Source organism: Ochotona princeps, chromosome 30, assembly GCF_030435755.1.
Source record: "Ochotona princeps isolate mOchPri1 chromosome 30, mOchPri1.hap1, whole genome shotgun sequence".
NCBI classification, from domain to species: Eukaryota; Metazoa; Chordata; class Mammalia; order Lagomorpha; family Ochotonidae; genus Ochotona; species Ochotona princeps.
Window position 1 is genome coordinate 3006683 of NC_080861.1, and position 19270 is coordinate 3025952.

The 19270-nt window shown below is 43.8% G+C and overlaps 1 protein-coding gene across 2 annotated transcripts in view; it reads right to left on the reverse strand.

Annotated features, from left to right (window-relative positions):
- PPP2R3A (protein phosphatase 2 regulatory subunit B''alpha) overlaps positions 1-19270 on the reverse strand; it is a 72188-nt gene that overhangs the window by 39479 nt on the left and 13439 nt on the right. For both annotated transcript variants that reach the window (XM_058657278.1, XM_058657279.1), the window contains exons 2-4: positions 14860-15126; positions 9788-9891; positions 85-187 (exon numbers count right to left, since the gene is read on the reverse strand). In XM_058657278.1, coding sequence (XP_058513261.1) covers positions 85-187; positions 9788-9891; positions 14860-15126 — 474 coding nt within the window. The remainder of the gene's footprint in view (positions 1-84; positions 188-9787; positions 9892-14859; positions 15127-19270) is intronic.

A 19270-nucleotide genomic window follows, 5' to 3' on the forward strand; every position in this document is an offset into this window, starting at 1 on the left:
AATAAAAATATATTAAAAAGAAAAGAACAACCTCTGAAACCCCAACAAAGGCAGAACCCATTTTCAAAAGGAAGTGCAAATCACCTGAAGTAAAGGGATGAAGTCCTCCTGTTCTAGGAAGCTGCAGTCGGGCTTGGCCAGCAGGCTGATGAACTTAGAGGCATCATCATGATGGTTATTCAGCAACCTGCAACGAACAACAGCTTAGGAGGTGCCGCTCTGGGAAACAAGACCGCAGCATCCACGGTGACTGCAGGCTGACCTGAAGGCCGTTACATTAGGTGCTCTTTATTCACAGACTGAGAAAGCTGACGGATGGGTGTTTTGACAGTGCATTAAACCACTACCTGGGATACCAACACACTATCAGAGTGCCAGCTCGGGGCCCAGCTCCTCCACTTCCCATAGAGCTCCCTGCTAATGCAGCCAGGAAGCTAGTGGAAGACCGTCCCAGTACTTGGATTCCCCACACTCACGTAGCATACCCAGATGGAGTTTCGGCCCCCTGGCTTGGTTTGCCCAGCTTTGGCTGTTGTGAGCATTTGGGGTGTGAAGCGTAGCAGGAGGCTCTCTCCCTCCCATTCCACTCGCCACAGTATCTGTCTTTCCTTCTCTGCAACACTGCCTTTCAAATGAGTAAATAAATCTCTTAAAAAAATTTAATAGAGGAATTTTTTTCTCGCTCTTGATTCTGTGGAAAGAACACATAAGCTGAAAAATAAGGTGACTCATTACTTTTTAAACTGCTTCTGAGGCTGAGACCAGAGTCAACTAAATTAATGTAGGTAAGTATGTACTGAAATATATGTAACATTAAATGTCCATCCAGACTAGCACAGGAAATGTGGGGTCAGAGCCTCGAGGAAACACATTAGAGGGACTGTGTCCCACATAAGACAGCAAGTTGTGCATGCTCAGGTCAACAACATGCACGCTCGGCGCCAAGTTGATAAGGAGTGTTTGAAAGTAGACTTTGAATAGGTTTTAAATAAAAACACTGTACTAATTATACTAAATTTTGAGAATTTCTTGCCTCCAATTATTTGCTGGACTATTTTATCTCCATTAGGAGATAAAATTTGGATATTAAGGTAGAAATATTAAAAACCAAATATAAAACCTTTATGCTGAAGTTAATGCTTTTTCTGGACATTTTTACTAATGATGGCACCATGCTGAGTTACCTGGGCACACAATTCAAAAACTGACTTCTCTGCCTCATTCTCCATGATTTAATCATGTTCCGAACTTTCTTGTTTTCATTTTTTTTAAGATTTATTTATTTTTATTGCAAAGTCAGATATACAGAGAGGAAGACAGAGAGGAAGATCTTCCATTCGATGATTTACTCCTCAAGTGACCACAATGGCTGGTGCTGCGCCAATCTGAAGCCAGGAGCCAGGAGCCCCTTCCGGGTCTCCCATGCGGGTGCAGGGTCCCAAGCCTTTGGGTCGTCCTTGACTGCTTTCCCAGGCCACAAGCAGGGAGCTGGATGGGAAGTGGAGCTGCCGGGATTAGAACTGGGACCTAAATGGGATCCCAGCAAGGACTTTAGCCACTAGGCTACCATGCTGGGCCCCTGTCTTCTTTCTTTAATCACTGAATACTATGTGGTAAATACTGCGCCTCATCTTGAAGATGTCTGGAACTCAACCAAAAGGAGTCTTCAAAAATTAACGGAAAAATGAAATTACAAGATCATGTGTATTTTCCATGAACCTTTTAAACAAAAATTTGTTTATCTTTATTGGAAAGTCAGATATAGAGAGAGGAAGAGAGACAAAGATCTTCCATCCACTGGTTCACTCCCCAAGTGGCCGCAATGGCTGGAGCTGAGCCAATCTGAAGCCAGGAGCCACATGGGTGCAGGGTCACAAGGCTTTGGGCCGTCCTCGACTGCTCTCCCATGCCACCAGCAGGGAGCTGGACGGGAAGTGGGGTGGCCGGGATATGAACCAGCATCCATATGGGACCCTGGTGCATGCAGAGCGAGGACTTCAGCCATTAGGCTACCGTGCCAGGAACCTCCATGAACTTTCTGAAACTCCCTCATACAGCACATTTTCATGCCGTTAGGAGTTTATACTCTAGTGAGAGAACTACACCACCACTTTACTGTGGAACAGACAATACAAAAATATTATCACAGGCTGTTTTGGAAGGACACAGGTGCCCAGTGAGAATCTCTGGAAAGCAAACTGTGAAGAAGGATGTTGTACAAAGGCAAGTAGCATGGAAATGCTTAGCATGAGTTGCACGGAGCATGAAGGCAACACATGTGCAAGGACTGAAGAGAAGGGGGAGTAACCTAACTGTCAGGTGAGATGCACGTAGGCAGGTCCAACCTGAGAGGCCCTTTAAAGTCAGGCCAAGACTGGGTTTTATCCTGCTCTGCTCAAGAATTTTCATTTCAGAAGTGTTTTTTTTTTTTTTTGAAACCCAAAGCCAGAAATAATGAGTGCCTATGCCCAGATAATGGTGGTGAAAGAAAATGAGGGGACATGGTAGTTGACAAGTGTGGAAAGTGACAGGGAAGAGGTAGTTAAGGAAACACCCATGTTTCTAGCTTGGACCATTGGGTGCCTGAAGCATGGAATGTCAATACTGAAATCTTAAGGCATTTTAGACGACTGTTCCGTTTCTACTTCCACTGCGTCATCAAGCACAGGGTCCTGTAATTTCACATGGAGACTGCTAGCAGGGGAGAGGCTCTTACTAGGCTCTGGTGCTCATCCAACCTTACATCGTAGACAATCCATCATTCTAAAACACTGCTGCTTATTCAAACATGTTCAGTTACTGTCTCCCACTTACTTATTCCAGCCATTTAAGGATTTCTAGAGCTGGATTTGCGCCTCCCTGCCACTTTACTGTTTCACTAGATGACACCTCCACTCAAGGCAGCTGAGCTGACTTCACTGTCATTCACGTTTGACTTTGTACCTCCCCTAATAGTGCTTCTTTCTAAAGGACTAGCCAATAATCAGCTTCTTTCCAAAAGCTTTCCTTGACAAATAAAACCCTACTGATCTAGTAATATTTAATTTCTACATACTACACATACCATTGTATCACTGTCTGTCTTTCATCTCTTTGGGACCTGAGGGACAAAGTAACAGCTCTTTTCTGCCTTACCACACACACACAGTGACTTGGATATAGATGACTCTCAAAAAACATGTTTGTGATCTAACAAATTCAGATAGTTATGTAATTTCAATTCTGATTATTAAACTACAGTGTAGCTTTTTAAAACATTATTTGTTTTCATCTTATTTGAAAGGCAGAGAGACAGAGAGAGATCTTCCATGTGTTGGTTCACTCCCGAAGTGGTGAGCCTGCAAGAGAACCCGAAAGTCAACCCAGATCTCCGGTGAGGCTCTCAGGCCTCCAAGTACTGGGGGTACTGACTGCTGCTTCACAGGCTCGCCTTCTCAGGACGCTCCGAGGTGCTGAGCCTCCGGCCAAGGTCTCGGCTATACAATGCCAGTGCTCCAAACAGGAACTTCATTGCTGCACCGAGTGCCTGTGCTATACTTCTTTTCGCTGTTCTTTAACATGCTTCAGGCTCCCAAAGCTAAGCAAATACACATTTCAGGTAAGATTAGTGTAACACTGCTCATTAGAACCGCTTCTTAGGGTTACCAGACGGGTGTGACAAGCACGACACAAGCAGTGAGGTCCTTGTTAGGGTTCAAATATGAATTAGCTCTCAAACTCATGCATGACCTGAAGCTTCCAAACCTTAAACTGATGGTACTTAGAAAGGAGAAACTGAATCCAGCTCTGTTGCAATGGGAGGTCCTTTGGTCACTGGGGACGTGCTCTAGGAAGATGGTGATCGACAGGGAGAGCCTTCCTACCTGTTTCTGGGGTCACCATGTCTACGTGGGCTCCCCAGCAATGCCATCTGCCTCCCTCATGACAAGGAGAGCCTTCCTTCCTCTGTTTCCGGGGTCACCATGTCTACGTGGGCTCCCCAGCAATGCCATCTGCCTCCCTCATGACAAGGAGAGCCTTCCTTCCTCTGTTTCCGGAGTCACCATGTCTACATGGGCTCCCCAGCAATGCCATCTGCCTCCCTCATGACAGGGAGAGCTTTCCTTCCTGTTTCCGGGGTCACCATGTCTACATGGGCTCCCCAGCAATGCCATCTGCCTCCCTCATGAGTCGTCAAACAAGTGGTGCGGCCCAATCTTGGACTTAACACTCCAAAATTCTGAGTTAAATAAACCTTTTGTTACAAAGCTACTTTCCTTAGTGATTTTGTTGTAGTAATAAAAAGTTGACTCGAAAATTGCTACTGAGGAATGCAGGCATCATCACTTCTCCCCACTATACACAAACTAGAGCTTTTGGAATTGGTTTACCATAAAGAGTAGGAAACCTTTGAAACACTGGGGAAAGAGAAGGCCTAGTATATGATAAACAGAGTGTCAAGAGTGACTCAGGAGATCAGAATGCTAACAAAAATGTGGACAAAGGGCTATGTTGATGAGGTTTCATATGCAAATTAGGATTCTACTGGGAATCGAACTAAAGAAATACTGATTACACTGGGGCAAACTGCATGCAAACCTTGAGGTTTTCTGGGCGACTGAACTTAGAGGCGATGGACTAGGTTATTCAGTGGAAAAGACCGCAAGGCAGCAACACTGGAATTCAGGCTTATGGAATGAGCATTACTGGTTGCTTTTTAATTTTTTGCAGTTTCACAGACTCTGAGATAAAAGGAAGACAAACAGAATGTTTCTGGAAATTCACAGCTTGGCCAGTGGAATAATGAAGAAAAAGTGGGTTGCTTCAGACAGAAGAGTGCAACACAGAAACTATTTGCTTAAGAAGCAAAGGGAGCCCTACGTTACTCAGCAAAGTACTGGGATCACAGAAATCTCCCAGACACCCTCTCTCCTACCGCAGGCGTCCAGCCTGGAAAAGCAGAATTGTTTCATTGAAGCCCAGACACCTTTCTCTGGCTTTACCAGCACAGGAGGGAATTCACTTCCCTCCCCTCAGCCAGTGCAGCAGTCTGGATGCTGCTACGGTTCAGGGAGGAACAAGTGTAGCTTGTGATGGCGTCAATCACATTTTGCTGATTTTGAAGGTATGAAGGTCAGAGAAGTCACAGGGGTTTCCCAGTAAGATTTCAAAGGAAAGGGGCTGGTGCCATAGCTCAATAGGCTAATCTTCCACCTCCAGGCACTGGTATCCCATATGGTATCCCATATGTCTTGGCTGCTCTACTTCTCATCCAGCTTCCTGCTTATGGCCTGAGAAAGCAGTGGAGGACGTCTCAAGTCCTCAGGCCCACACCCACTCAGGCGACAAGAAACTGCTCCTGACTCGGCTCAGCTTTGGCTGTTGTGGCATTTGTGGAGTGAATCAGACAGTGGAAGATCTTTTTCTGTCTGTTCTTCTCCCTGTAAGCCTGCCTTTCTAATAAAAATAAATCTTAAAAAAAGAAAGATTTCAAAGGAAAGTCTGGGAGGTGAGGCAGGATTGCTCTGTAGGGCTGAAGTCTCTGCCTGGAGCCCCTGATGGAGCAATGTCTACTGGAGCGGTGGGGGTAAAGCTGCAAAGAGCCTAGCAAGGCAGGGATGCAGGCAAAATGAACTAGCCACCAGGGAAAGCTGCAAACATGAACAGAGATGAGATGTGGCTGGAATAGCAAGGCCACAGCGGCAGGGCTGCCCAAGATCTAGAGGCTGTCCTGCCACAATGTGCCAGGATGATGTCTATAACATTTCCCTACTGAGTTCCAGTTTTGCTGTGGACTAATTCATTCTTCCTGTTTTCTTGTCTCCCTTTTCTGGAATGGAAACGTATAGTCTGTGCCTGTGCCACTACTGGATCTTGAAGATTTGCAGCTTCAAAAAATTCTTTTACAAGTCGATTTTTCTTTGGACAATGAGAGGCAGACAGTGTGAGTGAGCAGACACACACTCACTTCCCAGGTGATCTCAATGGCTAGGGCTAGGGCCAGAAGCCAGGAACCCCACAGAGGTCTCCGGAGTGTGGCTGGGACTCAGCTCTCAGAGCCATCCTGCTGCCTCTCAGGGTGTGCACCTGAAGAAATCTGGAACAAGGAACTGATCCAGGCATTCTGATGGCATGTTGGTATCTGAACCAGCATCTTAACAGCCAGGCCAAACTCCACCCCACAACATTTGTTTTTTTAATAGGGGATTATGGCTAAGTGAATTTGCCTGTCCCTTAGAGGTAAGAATTTACATTTTGGAATTAATGCTAGACTGAGTTAAGCCTTTGGTACTATTGGGGGTGGAGTGACTGCTTTGTATGAGAGAAGGACATGAGTTTTAGGTAGCCAGGGTGGAATGCTATGATTTCAACATAATTTGTTTCTCAAACTCATGAGTGATTTTAAACCCCAAAGTCTTAGGTGGATGTCCTAGGAAGGTGGAAACTGAAACAATGATGGTTTTTGGGAGCTGGGCTTATCAGATGATCTTTACATTGGTAGGGTGTCCCTCCGCAGAGATTTGTCATTGAAGACCAGGTGAGTCTTGGTCTGTCCGCACATCATGAGCTGCTTCCCGGCTCGCCATGGGCTCCTCCCTCGGCACGAGCTCCGCCACTGCCTTCTACTGCCTGCGTCAGCAGTCACACTGCGACGCAGCCTCATCTTAGACTGCAACCTTCACAAACCTGACCAGAATAAACCTTTTCTCCCTACAAAGGTAGAGCTATTACATGTTTCATTGTAACGAACAGTTCATGAATACTTTGGTAAAGAGGAGAACACTATTAAATAGGAACAGCAGAGATACAACAGATAATATTCCAAGAGATACAAAGTCAAATCAGGAATGGCATTTGAAAATTACAAGCATGAACTAGAAATACAGTGTGAATTATAATTTTTTTGTCAATGCTACTAGCTGATAAACTCTGTAATAGAAAGTTATAAAGCAGGAAGAATGATGGTAAGCATGGCTGTCTTACAGTAGTGTCTTTCAGAAGTTTCAACGCAAAATATTGTTTTGTTTATGAAAAAATGACACACTGCTATGAAAAAGGAAAGGAAGGCATGAGCTGAGCACTCTTTCCAATTCCTTTCGCGTTCTCTCTGAAGACAGGCAATGTGGGAACGGACGCAGAACAGCAGCGGAGCAGTGTCCCTCCTGCCTGTAAGGAATCACGGCAGAGTACAGATCCCACCTGGCAGCGGGCCCGGGGCACACGCTGCCCGGGGGGGCAGCTCAGGAGAACGTCGCAGAGGAAGCTCAAGCCTCCGATCGTGCGAGTACTTCCCTTTGTCCTAATGACTTGTGTAATTTGGCTTGATTTTATATTAAAACTTGTTACTGGAGCAAGTCCATGCGCATACACACATGACATCATGTTTGAATTCACTGTCATGGTCAGCTAGGTTTTCTTGTGATTGAAAGGTTTTTTTTTTAAAGATTTATTTATTTTTCTTGGAAAGGCAGATCAGATTTACAGAGAAGGAGCAACAGAAAGATCTTCCATGCTGGCTCACTCCCCAAAGGGTCTCAACAGTTGCAGCCAATAAAAAGAAAGAAATCTTAAAAAAAAAAAAAGAAATTAGCAAAATAAGCTCATCTTCTCCAAAGTCAGCATGTGGAGCTATCATGCTTGGATTTTTACAACAACCATCCCTGGGTCTCCAGGAAAGCATCCTGGCTTTTTTTTTTTTAAAAAGTCAGACATACAGAGAGGAGGAGAGACAGAGAGGAACATCTTCTGTCCGATGATTCACTCCCTAAGCGGCAACAATGGCCAGAGCTACACCGATCTGAAGCCAGGAGCCCGGAGCCCCTTCCGGGTCTCCCACACAGGTGCAGGGTCCCAAGGCTTTGGGCCATCCTCAACTGCTTTCCCAGGCCACAAGCAGGGAGCTGGATGGGAAGCAGGGCCTCTGGGATTAGAACTGGCACCTGAAGGGACTGTGTCTCAATGAAGGAGTTTCTTTGTGCTCTTAAAAAGCCTTTTAAAAGCCAGGATGCTGGGCTCAGCACAGCAGCCTAGCGGCTAAAGTCCTAGCCTTGTATATGCAAGGATCCCATATGGGTGGCTATTCCTCATTCCTGGGTACATGTGGAAAGTCATAAGTGTTTTCCCCCTCTGTCTCTCCCCTTCCCCCGGAAACAACAAGAAGAAATAGGAAATTTGGAAGCAATGAGTTCACCCAATTTTCTCTAAACCTCGATCCTTCCCACCCTGATCAGCCATGTAATCATTAAAAAATAAAATTTATATATATAAAAAGAGCACAATGAGTAATCCCCACTAGAGGGCACTCAAACCATTTTAGTATCTGAGTGTAAACTAGTGCTTTACTGCATACACGTGTACGTGTGCACACACACATACTCTTACCAATTCTATAGAATTTTCTTTTTTTAATGAAGAAAGACAGAGGCAGTTGCGTCTACTATGTATCTTCATAAGCAGCCTCCTATTGTTACTAATTTGAACACTTTAGCATCCTGTTTTTTTCTTTGCTTTCAGCAGAAATCTCTTTTCCTGACAGATAAAATGACTCAGCTGCTGTGAAGGGCTACGGGCACTGTGCCGCACCATCTCACTTTCCAAGTGACATGCGACTTTAACCAAAACTTGACTTCCTCTTCTTCAGATTAAGCAGTTAAATAGGTAGATAAAACTGGATACCAATTTTTCATTGCTATAGTCAGCCTCAGGTTCACAAACAGGGCTCTAGAATGTTCAAAATAGAATATTCTGATAGCACTAGCGGTAATTATCTCTAGCTCCAATGTCTCCTAAATACACTCTTTCCCTTTTTGGCAGTCTTCCAGTTTGTTCCAAGTTTTGTCTTAATCAAAACTGACTTCTTGCTGCTTCACCTATTGTTAGATGGTTTATTCTAACAAAACTGAGCTCAGTAGCTGAATACAACACTGCCAAGAGCTGTGTCATTTCCTTTTAACACAGCATTTATTACCAAGTAGTGTATGTGCTAGACTCTATAAACAAAAGAACCAGCTAATTGAAGGTCAGGAATTCAGTCAAGGTTTCCCACGTGAGTGGCAATGGGCTAACAACTCATCCACAGACGGCTGCCTCCCGGGATATGTGCGCACGGAGCTGGAATGGAGCACAGGGACGGGACTCCAAAGCCAGGAATTCTAACACGGGATGCGATGCCTTGACCGGCGTCCTAACCACTAGACTAAACGTTCACTCCGTCTCTCCATTCTTGGTGCTCGTGTTGATGATGAGGATGACAGCAACAGTGATAACGGTAACAGGTGAAGAGAATGTCTGACTACTGTGACGTCTGCCAGGAATTAAACTCCAGGACACTCTGATAAATACACTCATCCTTCGCCGCTAACTGGAACTTCCAAAGAGTAACGGAGAAACCTATTAGAATTTACCTGTTCTTAGCAAGTCAACCAGATATATTTCTAAACTACATCACAAGAATGGAACTGTATTTTTCACGTGATGCATATGGCTTGCTCCCCTCACAGGAGAGTCCTAATTAACTCTGATGCCACTGCTGTCTGATTCAAATCCTAGGGACAAACTGAACAAGTAAAATTAGGAAACTATCAAACAGCTCTTAAGGAGGTATTTTTGCAGATCTGTGTCACTGTTCAAAAGGCATGTATGATAAAGGCTTACGGCAAGGAGCTTGTGGGTCAGTATAAATGTTGTAATCACTGAATTTTCTAATGAAATAAGAGGGAAAGAAAAAAATGAATACATAAGTTGGTACTACTTTATAGTGTGTCCCCACACTTCATCCAGCCCCAGAGCGCTGCCTCCCCGTGCTTACCTTCCCCACAGGGCAAGGAAGGACTGCGCTGACACAGCCCCTGTCTTCTCTCCCCCTGCAGCCCTGAACATGGGGGCTTTCCAGTAGAGAGGACAGCCACAGACCTGCAAATAAAAGACAGCGGAGTCACGTCACGGCCAGAGAAAAGGCCTCTGTGACTTTTACCCTTTGTGCCATAGTGCAGAGAAGGGGCTTTGGTGGAACAAAACTAGAGCACATACAAATCTATCAACTAAGGTAGAAGTAGGGGAGAGGGGGGAGGAAGGCATGACTGCAAAAACCATGTTTAAAGAAAACGTAAATCCAGTTATCTTCCCTCCAAGCCCATTTACTGTGACTTCCAATCCCCACACACATCTCGGCACTTACGGCAATCTCTTTGCTGTCCTACCTCCCTTGTATCACATATTTTAACAAAAAGCTTTCATTTCAAAAAATTTATCCCTTTACTCTTTATAAGAGATCTTGCTAAATTTACTTCCTTTTTCCCTAGTATTCTTCCTTATAACTAATAACTTCTAAATATTAGCAGAGAAGTAGTCTCCAAATTTTCCTAATTTTACCTATTCTAAAAAACCCCATATTCATAAGTGTAGAACTCTTCAGAGTCACAACTTATTATCAGATAAAGATATTATCAGGGGCCGGCATTGTGACACAGCAGGCAAAGCCACTCTCTGATGCAGGCATCCTCTGAGTGCCGGCCCCTGTCCTGGCTGCTCCACTTCCAATCCCGATCCCTACCATTGTACCTGGGAAGGCAGAAGAGGACGGCCCAACAGCTTGGGGTCCCTGCAACCATGTGGGGGACCCAGATGGAGTTTCTGCCTTCTGATGTTGGTCTGGGATAGTCCTGACTTGTAGCTCATTTGGGGGAGTGTGGAAGATCCTTCTCTATATAACTCTGCCTTTCAGATAGTAAATAAATAAATCTTTTTAAAAAACCCATGTTAATCATATTGAATACACAATCTGAGCTGTCATCATTTTATCTCCTCTCTGGATATGTTAGGTACACATCCATCTGGTGTGAGGTCAGGGCGCAGGGCATCCCCTCAGGAGCCTCGAGAAGCCTCCCTCTGACAGGTACCCTGAGCGGGCATGCAGCACTCCTGCTGGCTTAGGCCAGAGACAAGGCTGGATGAGGAAGGCAAGATTCAAGCTAGGGGAAGGAAGGACAAAGCAAAAATAAGAGGGGGCTGCTGTTAGGGCCACTAGAGCACATTCCGTATGAAGAGCAGAATTTGTAAAATTATCTTAAGTCCAGAGGCTGAATACCCTCACTTGAGGTCAAGAATTAGGGAAAGGTGTCACTTGGCAACCATATAATTTTGTTTATAATACAAGTCATGACTGATAATGTACAAAGTTCACAAATAACATTTCAGGTGAGTGAACTGAAGCTCAACCCAGGCCCTTCTTTAGCAGAACGGTGCTTTGCCAAGGAAGCGCTTTAGACCGCCTTAGGGAGAGGCTACTGGTAACTGCTGTGAAGCCAAAGCTGGGAAATCACACAGGGCAAAGGCACAGGGCAAGACGGAAGCCGGCTTCCAAGGACCTGCAGACTTCCACTTGTGAAAAGCAGCACGGGTCAGAGGCAACTAACTCAGCCTCAGAAATGGTGAGCAGCCTCAGCTGAGACACCTCTAGGGGCTGTGCCTCACATCCCACAGGGAAACTGTTGAGCAACTCTCACTCCCTGGGATTAAGATCTCTGCCGCAGATTTTTGTTCAAATGCACATGTAAGTAGGTCAGCTCATGAACAGCAGAAGCCAGTAAGAAAAGAATCACTTACAAACTTCTAATGACTCAAAGGCAAACATTTCAATAAGGCACAAAATGAAAATAGTTTGAGATTGAATGCAAAAGTTCAGTCAATGGTTCTCATCCTGGGGTACCCTGAGTGGACAAGTGCTGGGCAGGGTGAGGGCACCAGGCTGTAGCAGTCAATGTCAAAGGCAAAAAACCTGGGAAGGGTAGTAAACAGCAAGGGCTCTAGACATATTTTATTTTTAAAAACTCACGGCTGGATGGCATCTGCTGAGAAATCTTAATTTTTAGGATCAACAAGAACCTAAAGGGTGTATGATAATAATTTGAAGGCAATGGAGTAGAACATATTAACAGAAGTGAGAGAACAAGCCAGTGTGAATACATATTAATATAATTAATACATTTAACATACATCAATATATCCAACATATTTAATTCTTTTGCTAAACATATTTAATATACTTGATACACATTAAAATTTTAAGTTTTAGTATAATTAGTACATCTGTATTAATATTTCAAAAATACATAATGTGACTAATTTTAATATTTAATTTTCAATTAATATAACCAATAATTAGTATAATCATTAAAATATTAATACATTAAAATGCTACATATATATTTGTTTACAAAGGAAGGAACTGACTGGCAAGAGGAAACATACAAGGAGATAAAGGAAATGGACTTCGAAAACTAAGCTTTAGAGGGGGCAAGACAAAGTGTATGTTTATCACAGCAATTACAACAAAGAAAACCTCACACCTATAATTTGACTTAAGAATGGCCCAATAATGTAAAAACAGAAAGCAAGTTTGTGAGGTGATAAGCACAGGAGGAAACGACTGCCCAAGTGTCATGTTCTTTCAGCACTTTAAGGTGTCTCATGCCTGCTACTTGATTTGGTCCTCATGTGACCCCCATGCACCAACTTTTATTCCGTTTTGACAATGAAGAAAGTCAGATACAGATAGGCTGCTATGTAGGCAACAGGCACAGTGGGTCAAAATCAGCTCCAATAGCCAGAAAAGAGGAGCTGGGGGTTTCTGTATGGTTCAAGAGTTATCATTCCTCTTTCTTGACTTTGTGCTAGAATACAATTCCGTGATGAACCTTCTGAGTCAATGTTCTTCTTATCATTTTTCAGTTTCTGTTCCTACACTTCTTTTGTTAATTTCTTCCTCATCATCACTCAAGCCTATGGGAAAAAGTACAAACTACACACTGAGGCTTTAATCAGACATGGGCTGCCTGAGGATCAAGATGCAGAAGCAAGACTTCAACAGGAGCAGATGTCAGAAACAAAAAATTGTCTCTGCACTTAAAAACACAGAGCCTAGTCTTTACAGCTACGCTGAAGTGGCACTGACAACAGGTTGCAGACTCAAACTGGCCTTCCAACAACAACCCTAAAAACATTCATTGACTTCTCTGAGTCTCTTCTCCTGACTCTTTAAACCTTTAAGGGTTTCCTCTCTTCTTTTCGTATGACCACCTGTTGTAAGAATAATGGACAGCCAGTGGCAAAAGATGACTCACAGTAAACAACAGTTGAAAGAAGGCTGACTCAGTGAATGCTAACATGATAACTAAGCAAATTCTGGACTGAACAACAACTGGATGAACACATAATTAAAACAATGTCTAAAGTAAGTGGTTCAAAGAGGCAAAAACAAAACACCACAAACCAACATACTCATGGAATCCCGTAATGTCATTATACACACACCTTCACTTTCATGACCTAGTTTTCACTTTCAAAAGATATGGGTTATTTTTATCTTGCTACCTGAGCTGACAGAGTCTAACAGAAAGATTTAGAGCTCATGAAAAGAATTCATGTAGGGATGGAAGCCCATCTTGGAGAGGGGTGCAGAGATGCACTTCCTGTGCCAGGGCAAGATGGTCTTCCACACAGGAAACACACCTGGGTGGGTTTAGGAAGGACCTCTGGGGCCAGAATGTGTAAACACTGGAGTACAGAACAGAAGTTCGGGTTACTGTGAAATAGTACTTTACACTTTCTAATATTATTCCTGAAAGTGGCAAAATTCTTTGCTTTATGAGTATGCATGGCATCTTGGGCACTTCCCTTTGGTCTCCTACCTGAGTCCTTGCCATTCTTGGTTTTCTTGAAGGTTGGCCTGAATCACTGCTAGATTCTAAAGTATGAAATGCTACAAAAATAAAACCCAAACTAAACCAAGCACTGCTGTAGGGATGAGAGACACTGAACAATACTGAGCTGGAGAATGGGACAATTAGCTCTCACGGCCATACTTAGCACTAACAGTTCTGGGGGCACCTGGAGACAGAGAATTCAGTCCAAGTAGTGTTTGTTTTAAAGAGTTTTATTTACTTGAGAGGCAGACAAACAGTTCCCATTTGCTGCTCTGTTCCCAAATACCCACAATGGACTGTGTTAGGGCCGGAATCAGGCAGCAGAGACACAGCACTGTCTCCCCTCAGGGTCTGCACTGGTGGGGAGCCAGGCACTGGGATGTGGGTGACAGGCATCTTCACTACTGAGCTAACAACCTTTCACAGTTACAGTAATCTTAACATTAAGGAGTTAAGATTTTAAATTGGAAGTTTGGAGATACTGGAAATACCAAAGACTTGCTTCTTACTGTCAGATCTTCCAGAGCTGAAATGAACAACGGATGAGAACAATAACAAGATTTCTATTCAGTGCAACCAAAAACGTTCTAACAAGCAAGGCTGTTCTTAATGGAACAGGATGCCTGGAGAAGTAATGGGCCCTCAAACACTGAACATATCTAGGAAGAGAACAAAGTTAATGGTATTTTAGGAGGGATTCCTATATTTAAGTAGAAAGGTAAAACAGCAGACCATTATAGCTCTTTTCAGATGTAAGAGTTCCAAGAAATAGGACCATAGCTAAAGATTTATCAAAATGAAAAATGTTTTTACAATGTGAGAAAAAAAATTATGCGTACAAACAGAGCAGGCAGACAGTGAGAGGGTGAGAACGGAGCTGCTAGAGAGGGAGTTTTAAAAAATATTTTAATAGCTAGGACCGCGTTGGGCCAAAAACAGGAAGGAGCTGGGCAAGCAATCCAGCTCTCCTTCCTGGATGGCAGAGATCCACCGACTCGGCCATCACCACTGCCTCTCAGGGTCTGCATTGGCAGGAAATTCAAGTCAGGAGCCAGAGCTGGGACTGAACCCAGACTCTCAGACACGGCACACAGACATCTTAACTGGTGCCTTAACTGCTAGGCCATACCCAAAGAGAATGAAGGGGAGACGAAAAATGACATGGGAATTACGTTACCTTTGCAATTTTCCCCATTCCATAAATGTCTGCTTTCTGGTCTTCAATATCCATAAAAGCGGCTTCAATTCTGCTGAGAGTCTGTTCATGGTTACTGCAAGTATCTGGGAGTCCTTCAGGAAAGTAGAACCGTGGAATGTTTGCGGACAATGGCGCATTCACAACATGATTGACGTGGGGAGCAGGGGACACAGGTCGGGGACTACTTGGGAAGGTGGCTGGAGACGGAAGTGGTGTTCCAGGTTTCTTTTCTGATTTATTTTGAATCTGGAAAGAAAATGTGATTATGAGACAAAAATTTAAACAATATGTAATTTTGAGATTATCTGTCATTAATAGAAAGTGGTATAAATACAGGAAGTCACAATCAGGAACAGTAAAAATGAACGGCTCACATGGTAGGCACATTTCTAGCAAATGTTTATCCATACTAAATAAATACATTAATTACTGGTTCACACTTGGGTTAATATTGACTGATGTTTCTTTAAAGACTTATTTATTTGAAAGTCATAGAGATTATGCACTGGTTGGCTCCCCAGATGGCCACAACGGCCAGGGCTAGGCTGGCCTGCATGGGGGATTCAGGCATTCAAGCACTTGGGGCCGCCTCCACTGCATTTCTCAACACTGACAGGGAGAGTTGGACTGGATGTGAAGCAGCCAATACACAAACCAGCAGCCTTACTAGGGGCCAGTGTCACAAGATGTGGCTATACCAGCAGCCTTACTGGGGGCCAGTGTCGCAGGGTATGGCTATGCCTACCATACTGCAACCCTGGTCCCTTGATTTATGTTTTAAAAATCCTATACAGTATATTTTCTTATCAGGCACTTGCCATATTTAATTAAAGAAAACATTTAAATGGAGACGTAAAATTGTACATATTTATGAGATACCATGTTTTAATACTTGTATACATTTCGCAATGCTTAAAATCTAGTGAATAACCCAAACAAACATTTAGAATTTCTTTGCAGCAGTGAAAACAATTAAAACCCCTTCTTCTAGTTTTTTGGAGAGGAACAGTATATTATCATTATCCATAGTCATCCAACTATGTATTAGATCAGAGCTTTTAAGTTTCTCTTAAAAACAATGTCACCTGATTCATTAAAGATCTCAAGCAAGCATGCTCCACATCGGGGACCCTGGGATGGTTGGGAGGGGGTGTGTGGCTTCTCCCTTTGTCTCTCCCCTTCCCCCAGATACAAGAAGGAAAAAAGAGAATGTGGAAACAATGGTCTTACCCACTTTCCTGTAGCCCTTGACCCTGTGAGCCCTAATCAACCATGTAAGATCATCAAAATTAAAAAAAAAAAAGTGTACTGTAGTCTGATGAAACTAGATAAAGAGATCTTTTTTACTTTTTTTTAAGATTTATTTATTTTTGGCCCCAGAGCAGTAGCCTAGGTGGCTAAAGTCCTTGCCTTGCATGTATAGGGATCCCATATGGGTGTTGGTATCCCGGCTGCTTCACTTTCTTTTCAGCTCCCTGTCTGTGGTCTGGGAAAGCAGTAGAAGATGAACTAAAAGCCTTGGGACCCTGCAACTGCATGGGAGACCTGGAAAAAGCTCCTGGTTCCTGGCTTTGGATAAGAGCTCAGCTCCGACCAGTGTGGTTACTTGGGGAGTGAATCAGTGGATGGAAGATCTTTCTCTCCTTCTCTCTGTAAATTTGACTTTCTAATAAAAATAGATAAATACATTTATCTATTTATATCAGAAAGGCCAATCTACAAAAAGGAAAAACAGAGAGAATGATCTTCCATCTGCTGGTTCACTCCCCAAAGGGTTCAACAGCCGGAGCTGAGCTGATTCTAAGCCAGGGGTTTCTTCTGGGTCTCCCATGTGGGTACAAGGTCCCAAGGCCTTGGGCCATCCTTTGCTGCTTTCCCAGGCCACAAGTAGGGAGCTGGATGGGAAGTGGAGCAGTTGGGACATGAACTGGCACCCATATGGGATCCAGCACGTGCAAGGCGAGGAATTCAGCCACTAGGCTACCATGCTGGGCCCTTTCTGTGAATTTCTCTCTGTCCTACAGTAATAAAAAAACAAGTTCTTTCTAAATGTACAGATCCGAAACCTATTTGAGAGGTGGGGGCTCCTTTAACTTCCTTCCCCAGTTTGATTTTGTTGAATCCATGCCAACCCTGATGCTGAGGAAATTTTTGTCAAAATTAAGGCAGTTAGCTCCAGAAGGCTCTTTGGATGATTTGCTTGCTACAGGGCATGCATTTCCCTGTCCCCCCCACCCCCAAAATAGAAATTCATCTAATTGTTGTTATATTCTAACCTTCAAGCACCACAGTTAGTGATTTTATTGCAACCAAACTTCTTTTACCATGTATGAGCTCACCTACAGCTTATATCCTTATTCCAAAAAGCATCTGATGAGGCACAAACAGAGACCTTCCAAATGACAGTAAAATATACAGAAGAGTCAGGGCAGCAATGGCAGAGGGAGAATGGCGGCAACAGGGACATTCCCCGTGATTACTTAAAGGACAGTACACTTTTACCAATGAAGACTAGATTTAGTTCTGAGATTTCTAGCAGAAAAAGCAAAAAGAATGCATGAGGATTTCCAGGGCTCTTAATTAAAAATCAATCTCTCGGGCCCGGCAGCGTGGCCTAGCGGCTAAAGTCCTCGCCTTGAAAGCCCGGGATCCCATATGGGCGCCGGTTCTAATCCCGGCAGCTCCACTTCCCATCCAGCTCCCTGCTTGTGGCCTGGGAAAGCAGTCGAGGACGGCCCAATGCATTGGGACCCTGCACCCGCGTGGGAGACCTGGAGGAGGTTCCAGGTTCCCGGCTTCAGATTGGCGTGCATCGGCCCGTTGCGGCTCACTTGGGGAGTGAATCATCGGACGGAAGATCTTCCTCTCTGTCTCTCCTCCTCTGTGTATATCTGGCTGTAATAAAATGAATAAATCTTTAAAAAAAAATCAATCTCTCAAGGTTCATGAGCATCATACTATATTACTAGATGCTACACAAAGCATGAATGATAAATGTGATTATCTGAATCTAATTAAAATTCACTGTGAACATAAAGTATCATTCAAATGCTTTTTAAAAAGATTTACTTATTTTTATCGGAAAAGCAGATTTACAGACAGAAAGATCTTCTGTCTACTGACTCATTCCCCAAGTGGCCACAATGACCGGAGGTGAACCGATCTGAAACCAGGAGCTGTGTCTACCAAGAGGGTGCAGGGTCCCAAGGCTTTGGCCCATCCTATATCGCTTTCCCAGGCTACAAGCAGGGAGCTGGATAGGAAGTGTGCAGCTGGGACACAAACGGACACCCATGTGGGATTCCAGCATGTGCAAGGTGAGGATTTAGCCATCAAGAATTGTGCCAGGTCCAAGGTTCTTTCTAAACTATCTTCATGCCATCCATAAAGTTTGAACAATGATTCCATATAAAGTAATAGTCAAAGAAGAAAAAGCAAAGGGAAGTGATGCCCACGGAAATGTTAGAAAACAGTCATAACTTAAGAGTGGTACCTCAAGAAATTACTTAATGTGTCAGTATTTCAGTAATAAGGGGCCAAGAACTTCAGTAAAGTTGTTGAACTCTGCCTGTGCTGCAGGCATTACACACAGGCACTGGTTCGAGTCCTGGGTGCTCCACTTCTAATCCAGCATCCCCCTAATAACCTGGGGAAACACTGGAATATGCCCAAGTGTTTGAGACCCTACATCCATGTGGGAGACCTGGAAGAAGCTCCTGGCTGCCTTTGGTCTGGACCCAGCTGCAGCTGTTGTGGTCATCTGAGGAGTGAACCAGTGCAGGGAAGAGATCTCTTATCTCTCTTTCCCTCTCTGTCTCTCTCTATACTCTTTCAAATAAAAATAAATAAATAAATAAATAACCCACAAGAATCATTTCTGGAGCCAGTGCCTGGTGTAGTAAGCTAAACTGCCACCTCTGGCATCCCATATGGGCACTTTTTCACGTCCCCACTCCTCTGCTTCTGATCTGGCTCCCTGCTGATGGCCTGGGAAAGCAGCTGAAGACAGTCCAAGTCCTTAGGCCCCTACACCCGTGTGGCAGACTGGGAAGAAGCTCCTGGATCTTGGTTGTGGATTGGCTGTCGAGGCCATTTGGGGAGTGAATCAGTGTATAGAAGATTACTCTGTCTCTTCTGCTCTCTACTTTCCAAATGAAGGAAAAATTGTTAAATTTTTTCCAGTAATGAAAAGCAGAAATGATAGTACTTGTTTCCTACAAGTTTTAAGTATGAAAAGAAGTTATATGATGTATCCTAGCTAAATAAAGGTTAAGAACGGTGCTCTTTCTATTAATTAAAAATATATATTAAAAAAATAAAGAACAGGGCCCAGCGCGGAGGCCTAGTGGCTAAAGTCCTTGCCTTGAATGCACCAAGATCCCATATGGAC